The following is a 13,526-nucleotide window of genomic DNA, read 5'->3' as shown; positions in this document are numbered from 1 at the left end:
GAAGTGGATTCAGGAGCAAGGAGATCTGGAATGGCATTATGGGCGGTATTCTTTATGACATTAGTTTCCTGTTCAATACTTTCTTCTTTGGAGGAGATATTTGGCGTATTAGTAACTGTCAGGTCTGTAACACCTTCCGACAAGCAGGATATGTCAGTTTCTGCAGCAGTATTTGCAATGGTTGTGGTTGAGGCTTGCAAAGCATAGAGACTTGGGAGGCATGGGTAACTGGTATTCTCAAGGTAAACATGAAAGTCAGAATTGTCTTTCATCTTGGATGACTTTGGAGTATCAAATTCAGGAGCAACAAGAGTTTTCATGTCTTTAGAAACTGGATTAACATCTATAAATGTAGAAGTTCCACAAACTAATTCTTTAGGGTGATCTTCAGACAAGACTGGGATTTCTTCATTGCAAGTGCTCTGTGGTGTGTTTGTGGTATCAGAAATGGTTTCTTTGCATGGCGTTTCTACTACAGGTAGTTGATCTTCAACTCTGTTAACATTGAAAGGTTGTTCTTTGTAAAGAAATGGAACTGGAGTCTCTTCAGAAATCACCTTTACACTGTTACCTAAAATTTCAGCTCTAGCCTTTGAATTGATGATGGTTTCTTGCAATAAAACACTAAGGGGGTCATTCTGACCCTGGCGACCGGTGACCGCCAGGGTCACCGACCACGGGAGCACCGCCAACAGGCTGGCGGTGCTCCCTCGAGCATTCTGACCGCGGCGGTTCAGCCGCGGTCAGAAACGGAAAGTCGGCGGTCTCCCGCCGACTTTCCGCTGCTCGGGTGAATCCTCCATGGCTGCGGAGCGCGCTCCGCAGCCATGGGGATTCTGACACCCCCTACCGCCATCCTGTTCCTGGTGGGTCTCCCGCCAGGAACAGGATGGCGGTAGGGGGTGCCGCGGGGCCCCTGGGGGCCCCTGCAGTGCCCATGTCAATGGCATGGGCACTGCAGGGGCCCCCGTAAGAGGGCCCCACAAAGTATTTCAGTGTCTGCAAAGCAGACACTGAAATACGCGACGGGTGCAACAGCACCCGTCACACCTTCCCACTACGCCGGCTCCATTCGGAGCCGGCGTCCTCGTGGGAAGGTAGATTTGCCCTGGGCTGGCGGGCGGCCTTTTGGCGGCTGCCCGCCAGCCCAGGGCAAATCTCAAAATACCCTCCGCGGTCTTGCGACCGCGGAGCGGTATTTTGTCGGGGGTAGACTGGCGGGCGGCCTCCGCCGCCCGCCGGTCTCGGAATCACCCCCTAAGTACAGTACTTATCATCAGATCTTCGAATACAAGATACAAATTCAAGTCTTTAGTTTTAGTGGGAAATATTACATCTTTCAGTACTTGAGGTTCGGTTTCAGATTGTTGTTTTTCAGAAGTCTTTAATTTCAGGGACACAGCAGGTGACGTTGGTGTGGCTGGTTTTACATCAAGATCATATACCGGTAGATCAAAGATCTGTTCTTCAGTAACCGTTGAGCTGGAAACAGGATACACAGTGGCAAGGGACAGTAAGTCAGGATCAGTGGTTGAGGCTGCAACTGTGTCCAGTTCTAGGAGAAGCCTCTCATTTCTTATGAAAGGCTGTTTAGTTTGAGATTCCTGGCTTTCTTCCTTGTCTGAAATGTCCACGGTTTGCTTTGACACAGAAGAGATTTTTAAACTTTGAGAAGTCCATTACATTCTTAGTAATTGCAGGTATTTCTTCACGGTTAGAAAAATCCATTAGTTCACTTGAAACAGGAACTGTCTCTTCATTGTCTGAAAATGCTATGATATTGTTTGAAAGGTCAGGAGTATCCCCACAGTCTGAAAATTCTGGTGTGTGCGCCATGTGAACAGCACTATCTGCAGGTTTGTTCACGGCAAGGCAGGAACCACTGTCATCACTAGATTCAGACTCTTCAATACTGTTGCACAACTTGCCATTAATCTCCAGTAAAGTTATATCTTGGTTTCTTAAGGTACAGCTATTGGAGTCTGCATCAGAACTCTCTTCTTCCTTTGGCTTTATTTGTTCTGAGAGAGGGGCTGAGACACTTCCTTCTGAAGACTCTGATCCATCCTTTGAACCAAAAGGTGTCAAATCTCTCAGAGATGTCAGAGATTCAGTCAACTGTTCAGGGATATTCTCTGGAGAACTACAGGCTGAGAGAGAGTCTGAAGAAGAGGCTGATATATTTATAACTGGAGCTGTCTTTTGACTGTCAATAATAGAAGGGACAAAATTCTCTATAGTAGTCTTTGGAGAGGCACATGAAGTAGCATACTGTTCTTTAAGCCAAAGTTGGTGATCATTTTCTTTTTTCAGGTTTTCAAATTGCCTTGCAGTAGTTTCCATCAGTTGCTCTGTTACTTCTTCTACCTTACAGATAAACAGAATGTCTGGTTCTGGCAACAGTGAAATATGCATTGATGAAAAGAGCCCACTTGCACAATTTCTTGTGTATGTTACAACATATTCATCATAGAAGTCCAATATCTGCCTTTTAATCTGCCAAAACTGCTCTTTTAGTGTGTGTATGTCCATATTGTTATCAAACCCACTCAGAATAGAAAAGGGTTTAGCAGAGCTTTTAGGGATTGAGATTGGTGTATTATCATCCAGTTTGGGAAGAGCACAAGCCTTTTGAGTTGAACTAAGGAATCCCACAATCTTTACTGATCCCTTTGATACAGGTTCTATCCTGCTGACTTGAAAGCACTGAGGGACTGGTAGATCCTTACACGAGTCAGCACAACACTTAGGAATTGAGACTGATGTACTGTCATCCAATTTGGGAGGAGCACAAGCCATTTGAGTTGAACTAAGGAATCCCACAGTTTTTACTGATCCCTTAGATACAGGGTCTAGCCTGCTGACTTGAAAGCTCTGAGGGACTGATAGGTCTTTATAAGAGTCAGGACTGCACTTTGAATTCTGAGAAACTGACTTAGATGGGCTGAAGCACACAACAGAAAACAAGGGCAGCCCTAGTGTGGCTTCTTGAACTGTGTCAGGGTTCTTTGTTTTGACAGAGTCCTGGAAGTGAACTTGGGATGCACTAGCATGAGGCAGGGAATTAACCAGGTTTTCTTGAGAGTAAATGTCTTGTGCAGAAGTAGCAAAAGCACTTTCACTGTTAGGAACATTCTCCCCTGTTTGAGGTAATAGAACCTCCAAAAACTCATTATTACTTTTTAATTCTTCTACAGACAGGGATTGGGGGTCATAATCACAGATATTATAATAGTTGAACATTGATGGATCAGCAAGCCACGCAATGTAGTACTGCATTTGCAATCTTTGATTTTCTTTAACAAGTCTATCCTTTAAACTAAGGCCTTTTTTAGAGGTCTTCAGAGAATGTCTAGGTTTAGAAAGGGGTGTCTTAACATGACAGGAAAGCCCTTTAGGTTTGTGTGTGCCTTTACTGCCAGGGGAGCTTGAAATGTTTGGTTCGTGCATTCTGTCACGGTTTCGGGCGGGTCTGATCAGAACTTTGGTTGGGACACCCCTTGAGGTCACCGAATATCCTAAAGAGGTAGTGTACTGGGGCAGAAGAGCAGCTAAAGGCATACACGGGAAGGACAGCTATGAACAGGCACAGGAAAGTAAAAGCAGAGCAACCCTTGTGTGATCAAACGGGAAACAGATTACTAGTGGACAAACACGCTGGGGTTGTACACAGAGTAAGGCGCAGAACCTCCCACAGCGACAGGGAATCTCAATGCCTCTGTGCAGTTTGCTCTTACAGATAGTCACCCCGCCCACCCCATAGAAAGGAGGCAGCAGAAGTGATTCTGTCTCTGGACCCTAGAGCACAAACAAGGAAAGTACTTACATACACAAGACACGCTCTTGTGGGTCCAGCTGGAAACACAGTGGCGATTCCTGAGAAAACAGCAATAGCACACTGTCACTGTTAGGCACGAAAGACAACGTATAACACTGGACAAGGATGGGGGCTGGAATTGCCTCCTGGAAACCAGGAGCCAACCCCAGTACAAAGGAGGACACTTATACACTGGTGAAGACTGATAGAACACTTACCAGACACAAAGAACCAAGAAGAAACAGAAACAGAAGGGAACAAACTAAGAGGCAGAGGCAAGAATTGGGAACAGGCTCAGGCTGAAGCAAAGGCAGGACTAGGACTTGAAAACGGTGAAAACTTCTGGCTGGAACAAACAGAGATATGACTGGGAAACTGAGAGCAGGCTCTGGCTGGAACAGGCAAGGACAGGACTGGAATACAGGGAGTAGGAATGAGTAGTAAATAGGACTGGGAAACAGAGAGAAGGTTCAGGCTGAAACAAGGCAGGAGCAGGGCAGAGAAACAGGGAGCAGGCTCTGGAAGAAACAAACAGGTACAAGGCTAAGATATAGGGAGCAGACTCTGGCTGGAACAGTCAGGAGCAGGGCAGAGAAACAGGAAACAGGATCAAGCTGGAACAGAACAGGACAGGAACAAAACCGTAACACCATCCGACAAAGGGTCTGTAACACAAAGGAATCAAAGTCCAATGCACGACGGGGATCTTGAGGAAATGGCTGCTTATAAGCAGTTCCAAGCTGGGTTGCACAAGAGAGGTCTCAGGTGTGTGTAGTTTCAGACACTTGCAAGTCCTGGAGGAGAGGATCCGGTGAAAAGGAGCAACTGGACTTCTCCCATAGAAAACAATAGGAAACAGAATCCGGGCTTTCCTGACTACCAGGCTGTGCATTATGGGATTTGCAGTCCAAGGAAGCAAATGTAGTACTACACAAGTGTACAATGGAGATAAGAGAAACAAACAGGAGTCAGCAAGGGACTTTAGATAACTGTTTAGGGTGATTCCCAGGCTTCCGACAGTCCCCTTACAGCGCCCCCTAGAAATGGGACGACAGAGTCGTAACAATTATAGTTAGGTGCTAAGACTTTAACTTAAAACAGAAATTCACTGAAAAAGCAGAGTGGCATTATAGTTTGATGTTCAAATGACACATTGAATTACATCATTGATGACATCACTCATGACAAAGTCTTAGTCATAGCCTCTGGCCATACCCTGCAGCCAATCTGCATTAGGACTTAGACCCAGTTCCTCAGCTCTGGCACGGCCCTGCACCCAACGCTCAAGCATCAAACCTCCACTGCGCACACTCGGCAGCCATACATAGGACAAGTTTGACACGGCCTGTGGCCAGGAATGGAGACGTGTCTGGGATTCTACAAATCTCCGTTGTGTGGTGTTTGTGAAGGCAGGAGATGTGGAGGGTCCTTAAATGACTCAGCTGGTGACACTTGTGAAAGAGATAGATATGTTGGGTTCATACAAGTCTTAGTTGCGTGATGTTTGTGGAGGGGAGATGCGTGCGGTCCTTACATGACTCAGTTGTGTGGCCTTTGTGAAGGAGAGAGATCTGATTAGATACATGCTTCAATTGTGCGGTGTATGTGAATGAGGAATATGTGTAGACGGCTCACATCACTTAACTGTGTGGCTGTTATGAAGAAGGGAGATGTGCGCCGCCCTTACATGTCTCAGTTGTGTAACTGGATTTTTACGTCTCAGTTGTGTGAGCTTTTTGAAGTAGGGAGATGTGTTGGGTTCCTGCATGTCTCATTTGTGTAGTCATTCTAAAAGAAGGAGATATGTTGGGGTCCTTACATGTCTCAGTTGTGAAGTGTTTGTGAAGGAGGGAGATGTGCTGGGTTTGAATATACTTCGTTGTGTGGTACTTGTGAAGGAGGGAGTTGTGTTGGGTTCTCACAAGTCTCAGTTGTTTGCGAACCATGGAGGTATATGGGGTTCTCATGTCTCAGTTGTGTGGTGCTTGTGAAGGAGGGAGATATGTTGGGTTCTTACAAGTGTCAGTTGTGTAGTCTTTGTGAGGGAGGGAGATGCGCTGGGTTTGTATATACTTCGTTGTGTGGTACTTGTGAAGGAGGGAGTTGTGTTGGGTTCTCACAAGTCTCAGTTGTTTGTGAAACAGGCAGGTGTATGAGGTTCTCATGTCTCCATTGTGTGGTGTTTGTGAAGGAGAGAGATGGATTGGGTTCTTACAAGTGTCAGTTGTGTGGTATTTGTGAAGGAGGGAGATGTGCTGGGTTCTTACATGCCTCAGTTGTGTGGTATTTGTGAAGGAGGGAGATGTGTTGGGTTCTCACAAGTCTCAGTTTGTTGGTGTTTGTGAAAGAGGAAGGTGTGTTGGGATCTCACAATTCTCTGTTTTATGGTGTTTGTGAAAGAGGGTGATGTGTTGGGTACTCACAATCCTGACTACACCAGGAGCCAATACATCACAGAGACTACATCGAGAGTTATTACATCACAGACTATATCAGGAGTCATTACATCACAGACACTACATCGGGGGTCATTACATCACTGACTACATCAGGAGTCATTACATCACAGACACTACACCAGGAGTCATTACATCACAGACACTACATCGGGGGTCATTACATCACTGACTACATCAGGAGTCATTACATCACAGACACTACACCAGGAGTCATTACATCACAGACACTACATCGGGAGCCATTACATCACAGACTATATCAGGAGTCATTACATCACAGACACTACACCAGGAGTCATTACATCACAGACACTACATCGGGGGTCATTACATCACTGACTACATCAGGAGTCATTACATCACAGACACTACACCAGGAGTCATTACATTACAGACACTACATTGGGGGTCATTACATCACAGGCACTACATCGGGAGCCATTACATCACAGACACTACATCGGGAGCCATTACATCACAGACACTACATCAGGAGTCATTACATCACAGACACTACATCAGGAGTCATTTCATCACTGACTACATCAGGGGTCATTACATCACAGACACTACATCAGGGGTCAATACATCAGAGGTAAGCTTTACCACTTTTACTTTGGGAGTTACTGAATCACAAGGGACATTACTTCCTAGGTAAGTACAAAGTTAGTGTTAAATGTAAAACTGTTTCTTATGCTCTCAACCTTTGCCATATGCCTGGTCCTGCGGGCAACCCCGCTGTGCGCAGCCATGCAGCCCGTCCCCGCTGTGCGCAGCTGTGGCCGGCAGAGCCAGGCCATGCAGCCCATCCCCGCTGTGCGCGGCTGTGGCTGGCAGAGCCAGGCCTTGCAGTCATCCCCTGATGTGCGCGGCTGTGGCTGGCAGAGCCAGGCCTTGCAGTCATCCCCTGTTGTGCGCGGCTGTGGCTGGCAGAGCCAGGCCTTGCAGCCTACCCCCGTAGTGCACGGCTGTGGCTGGCAGAGCCAGGCCATGCAGCCAACTCCACTGTGCGCGGCTGTGGCTGGCAGAGCCATGCCTTGCAGCTAACCCCCGTAGTGCGCGGGTGTGGCTGGCAGAGCCAGGCCATGCAGCCAGCCCCCGTAGTGCGCGGGTGTGATGCAGCCAACCCCCTCTGTGCGCAGCAGTGGCTGTCAGAGCCAGACCTTGCAGGCAACCCCCTCTGTGCGCGGCAGTGGCTGTCAGAGCCAGACCTTGCAGACAACCCCCGCTGTGCACGGCAGTGGCCGGCAGAGCCAGACCTTGCAGCCAACCCCCGCTGTGCACGGCTGTGGCTGTCAGAGCCAGACCTTGCAGCCAACCCCAACTGTGCGCGGCAGTGGCTGTCAGAGCCAGACCTTGCAGCCAACCCCCACTGTGCGCGGCAGTGGCTGTCAGAGCCAGACCTTGCAGCCAACCCCCACTGTGTGCGGCAGTGGCTGTCAGAGCCAGACCTTGCAGCCAACCCCCACTGTGCGCGGCAGTGGCTGTCAGAGCCAGACCTTGCAGCCAACCCCCACTGTGCGCGGCAGTGGCTGTCCGAGCCAGACCTTGCAGACAACCCCGGCTGTGCACGGCTGTGGCCGGCAGAGCCAGACCTTGCAGCCAACCCCCACTGTGCGCAGCAGTGGCTGTCAGAGCCAGACCTTGCAGCCAACCCCCACTGTGCACGGCTGTGGCCGGCAGAGGCAGGCCTTGCAGTCATCCCCTGTTGTGCGCGGCTGTGGCCGGCAGAGCCAGACCTTGCAGCCAACCCCCGTAGTGCGCGGCTGTGGCTGGCAGAGCCAGGCCATGCAGCCAACTCCACTGTGCGCGGCTGTGGCTGGCAGAGCCATGCCTTGCAGCTAACCCCGTAGTGCGCGGGTGTGGCTGGCAGAGCCAGGCCATGCAGCCAGCCCCCGTAGTGCGCGGGTGTGATGCAGCCAACCCCCACTGTGCGCGGCAGTGGCTGTCAGAGCCAGACCTTGCAGACAACCCCCACTGTGCGCGGCAGTGGCTGTCAGAGCCAGACCTTGCAGCCAACCCCGCTGTGCACGGCTGTGGCTGTCAGAGCCAGACCTTGCAGCCAACCCCGCTGTGCGCGGCAGTGGCTGTCAGAGCCAGACCTTGCAGCCAACCCCCTCTGTGCGCAGCAGTGGCTGTCAGAGCCAGACCTTGCAGCCAACTCCCACTGTGCACGGCTGTGGCTGTCAGAGCCAGACCTTGCAGCCAACCCCGCTGTGCGCGGCAGTGGCTGTCAGAGCCAGACCTTGCAGCCAACCCCCTCTGTGCGCAGCAGTGGCTGTCAGAGCCAGGCCTTGCAGCCAACCCTCGCTGTGCACGGCTGTGGCTGTCAGAGCCAGGCCTTGCAACCAACCCCGCTGTGCACGGCTGAAGGCTGTTCATGGTGGGCCGAGTGCAAGCGCTGGTGGTTTCCTGTCCACTGTGGGTCAGATGCAGGACCTGCCCGGTGTTCAGATCCTGAGTGCAGCAGGGGTCGGTAATTAAATGCATTTCTCTTTTTAAAATGACTTTCGCTGAAAAGAAACAGAGATAGAAAGTGTGTTCTGGTTCTGGCTCATACGGGACATAACATCACCCTTGACATAATTGATGACATTGCTTATGACATCTCCACTGTCATCACTGATGACAATACTTCACCCAACAAAGAAAATTGTGGAACCCCCCCCTGAAAAGTTGACAAGGATTGGGTTGAGAGGGGTCTCTCTATAGCCCAGGCCATTCCACCAATCGTCAGAGTGCATGGACGAAGGCTCTACGTCACAGGGATTAGCGATGGTTTTATGCGTGCCCTAGGTTGGGCACAGGGCATAAACATAGCCCAGCCCCATGCCAAATGCCCAACCCTTGCTCCGCAATGCTGAATGCCCTGCGCGGAGGGTGTTAGATGTGTGCAGCGGATTGTGTGCGGGACCTGACCAAGATCATATGCAGCGGTGGGAGAGCACCTGCAGTGGGTTGGGCAAGTGTCTGGTTGTGCTCAGTCGTACATGTACATGCTACGTACATATTACAACATGTCATTTAGAAGGCCTGCATTCAACAAGCCACCCTCCACCTGTAACACGTGATGACATGCTATGCACATATTACAACATGTCAATCAGAAGGCCTGTGCTCAACAGGCTACCCTCCGCCTATGACACGTGATGACATGCTATGTACATTTTACAACATGTCATTCAGAAGGCCTGTGCTCAACATGTCACCCTCCACAAATGGCAATGGGTGACATGCTACATACTTATTACAACATGTCATTGAGAAGGCCTGCGCTCAACAGGCCACCCTCCACCTATGACACATGATGACATGCTATATACATACTACAACATGTCATTCAGAAGGCCTGCGTTCAACAGGCCACCCTCCATCTAAGACACCTGATGACATGCTACGTGCATACTACAACAAGATGTCATTCACAAGGCCCGCGCTCAACAGGCCAACATATACCTATGACATGCTACATACATATTACAACATGTCATTCAAAAGGCCTGCACTCAATAGGCTCCCGCCCACTTATGACACATGATAACACAGCATATATAGTACAACAACATAGCATTCACAAAGCCCGCACTCAACAGGCCCACCATCCACCTATGACACGTGTTAACGTGCTACGTAGATATTACAACGACATGTCGGTTACAAGTCCTACACCCAAGAGGCCACCCTCCACCTATGACATGTGATGACATGCTACATACATGTTATAACATGTCATTCACAAGGCCTGCACTCAACAGGCCACCATGCACATTTGACGTGATGACGTGCTACGTACATATTACAAAAACATGTCATTCACAAGAAATGCACTCAACAGGCCACCATCTACCTATGACACTTGTTAACATGCTACATACATATTACAACAACATACCATTCAAGAGGCCTGCATTCAAAAGGCCACCATCTACATATGACATGTGATGACGTGCTACATACATATTACAACAACTTGTCATTCACAAGGCCTGCGCATAATAGGTCACAGTCCACTTATGACATGAGCTGACATGCTACATACTTATTCCAACATGCCATTCACAAGGCCTGCGCTTAACAGGCCACCATCCACCTATGACATGATGAAATGCTTTGTATATATTACAACATGTCATCCACAAGGCTTGAACTCAGCAGGCCACCGTTCACCTATGAGACGTGATGAAGTTCTGCGCACATATTACAACAACATGCCATTTACTAGGCCACCATCCACATAGAACACATGATGACATTCACACCATGAGTGTATTCATGGGCGGTACATAGGCATTTCCTTTCATTCAACCCAGGGTTTGGACGCAAAGTCCTGTTTACTGACATTTGTACACAGGACTTTGCGCCATATTATAATGCCTCTTCACAGCAAGTGGTTCAAAGGGGCCTTTTTTTTGTTTCTCCAAACCTTTCTTACGTTGCCTGTGTGCTGCACCGTAAAGAACACATCCCAAGTGGGAGAAGTTTTAATCTTTCTCTACACGTAGAATTTAGTACTGTAAGGGTAACCTTCCTGCACAAAACCTATGCTAGACTTACGCAAACTCTTTTGTACTGTGGTGGAAAGGTGTGTGTGTGTGTGTGGCGTTAAGTGGCCTGATTGTGCACCAGCGCGCGGCAAGAGGGCAGGGGCCGTATCCGTTTCATGGTCAAAATGCACCTGTGGTGGCACCAGGTTGCGTGCTTCCTTTGCGCAGGTGTAAGCACATTTCTGGGATTTTTATTCTGAGTCATCAGTGTGCGCCCAGGCGCTCCTGTAATTAGCGCAGAATCACATATTTGTTCATTAGTCAACGCGCACCTTCTGCTGACCTGCACATCCAGTGCAGATGACATGGTGGGGTTATACCCCAGGTGCAAGGGGGTTCAGACGTGGAGTTATTGTGGGCGGCCATCAATGTTTATTCCTGCAATCTGTGCCTGGCCACAGTCACAAGTAGAATGACTCTTCTAGACTAAGTGAAATAAAATTATAACGTTTTTGGTTCCCATGTTTATTTATTTAGTTACTTGACAGAGTGCACTGCATATGATAAATTGCCCAGTTAATGAATGAATGTGCTGTAAAACGTTTGCATTTTTTAGCTCCTTTTCTAAATTTGTATTGCATGCTGTCTCCTTGTAAGATCTAAGGGCCTGATTTACATTTTGGCTGATGCGTTATTCCGTCACAAAGGTGATGGATATCACGTCCGCTGAAATCTAAACTCCATTATATCTATGGGTTTTATGTTTCAGCGGACAGGGTATCTGTCACTGTTGTGACAGAGGAAGTCATCCTCTGAAATACAAATCAGACCCTAAATCTTTAATAAAAGTTGAAATTGGGAGGGCATTCCTGATGTTGAAGAATGGATACAAAACCAGAGAATTTATTACAAGAAAAATAGTAGAGTGGAAATTACCAAAATAGCAAGGTCATATAATAAAGATATTTTAGAATCTTGAGGGGATTATTAGCAATGTTTCAAACTCTGGGGAAACAATGTAGAGTCCACTTTGATGTTGTGAGATAGCAAAGTCCTGGAAACTCCTTAAAACTGAAGTGTGGATGGTGATGAATGTGACGGGTCTCAGGTCTCTGGGGGTCTTTTGTTGAATAGGACAGAAGAACCAGAAACGTTTTTCCAAAGGGCCCATAACTGACTGGCCTCACACCTTGTTTCCTGATGAAATATTTTCTCTTCCTCTTCTAGCCTCGCAACGTTGCTGGTTTTCGAGGAACTGTTCGATATGCTTCTGTGAACGCACACAAAAACAGGGTGAGTATCTGCCTCTTACTCCGACTTAGTGGAGTAAAGTGTGACTGTGCTTAAAAGTTCTTTATTTTCATCATTAAAACTAATTTCTTCAGGAGTGACAACAGTGCCTATGCGAACGTTAATCGTGGCATTTCGTGACTTTGAGTGTTAGTTCTCCTAAGCAGTCACATCATTTCAGCACTATTCAAAGTAACTGATATGAGATCAGAGTAAATAACAGTCCATCCATTCTTGAGGGTGTGCATAAGAAATCTTCCTGTCAGAAGAATTGGAGACAATGTTCAAGTGTTTATATATGTGCTATGGCCAAACTCCCACACCCCTCTTTCCAATAGGACCTCAGCTAACTACACCAATGACTCCTTAGTGGGGGCTTGACTCACCCTTGAGTAACCTTGGTTGTCTCACCCTTGAGTACTGTTTTTTGACTCACCCTTGAGTAACCTTGGTTGTCTCACCCTTGAGTACTGTTGTTTGACTCACCCTTGAGTACCATTGGTTGGCTCCCCATTGAGTAGCCTTGTTTGGTTCCATGTTGTGGATAGGTTCACCCTTGAGTACCATTGGTTGGCTCCCCATTGAGTAGCTTTGTTTGGTTCCATGTTGTGGATAGGTTCACCCTTGAGTAGCGTTGATTTTCTTGCTCTTGAGTACTGTTGGTTGACACACCCTTGAGCACTGAAATCACAGGCAGTGACAACATTACAATGACACGTAAACACTTTAAGACATAAACTTTAAGAAGAAGTGTAGGCATAATAAATAACAGGTATTTAAAGTAAATATGAAAACAATTGAAAAATGATAATACAAACTTTAAACCAGTTTTTTCGGGATGTCATAGCGGTGAGCTCTGTATTCCTGAATGTGTTGCTGGCTCATCTTCTAGGAAGGTGCACGAATGCTATTTGGAATGTTGCGGTTGAAGCTTTGTGTGGTACTTGGTCTGATGAAACATCAGAAATGCTTTGGTTGTGTTTGTAGGATTGTATTGATCTACCACAAGTCACAAAGGGCTCTGTTTGTTACTTGTACTGACAGTATTGAGGCTGGTGCTAGACTGATTGGTGTGCATTAAGATAATTCCTCATGTGAGGAGTGATTGGTGTGGATTAAGATAATTCCTCATGTGATGAGTGATTGTTGTGGATTAAGATAATTCTTCATGTGCATGCTGATATTGTGTGATTCTGGACAGTCAACTATTCCAGGTCAGTTTAAAGCACACATTCTTAAATTCTGTTTGAGGTCAAGGCCTTGGAACTGTGCCAGACCAATGTTAGTTATTGGGGTTATAGCTGCTTAAGAATGATGCAGGGTTTTTAGGTCAGGTTATTAGCATTGGTGTCTGTTCCTGAGGTGTGTTGTGGTTAATGTTGGTGATTGTTGCTAAGGCATGTTGGTAATTGTTGGTGAGGCATACTGGGTTTAGTGTTGTTAATTGTTGGTGAGGTGGTCTGTGTTTGATGTTGG

The 13,526-nt window shown here is 47.6% G+C and overlaps 1 protein-coding gene across 2 annotated transcripts in view; it reads left to right on the top strand.

Annotated features, from left to right (window-relative positions):
* TTBK1 (tau tubulin kinase 1) overlaps nucleotides 1-13,526 on the top strand; it is a 363,196-nt gene that overhangs the window by 189,166 nt on the left and 160,504 nt on the right. For both annotated transcript variants that reach the window (XM_069236392.1, XM_069236393.1), the window contains one exon: nucleotides 11,988-12,053. In XM_069236392.1, coding sequence (XP_069092493.1) covers nucleotides 11,988-12,053 — 66 coding nt within the window. The remainder of the gene's footprint in view (nucleotides 1-11,987; nucleotides 12,054-13,526) is intronic.

This window comes from Pleurodeles waltl, chromosome 5 (assembly GCF_031143425.1).
Source record: "Pleurodeles waltl isolate 20211129_DDA chromosome 5, aPleWal1.hap1.20221129, whole genome shotgun sequence".
Lineage (NCBI taxonomy): Eukaryota > Metazoa > Chordata > Amphibia > Caudata > Salamandridae > Pleurodeles > Pleurodeles waltl.
The sequence above is the reverse complement of the archived record's forward strand: the minus strand, read 5'-3'. Positions and strand labels throughout refer to the sequence as shown.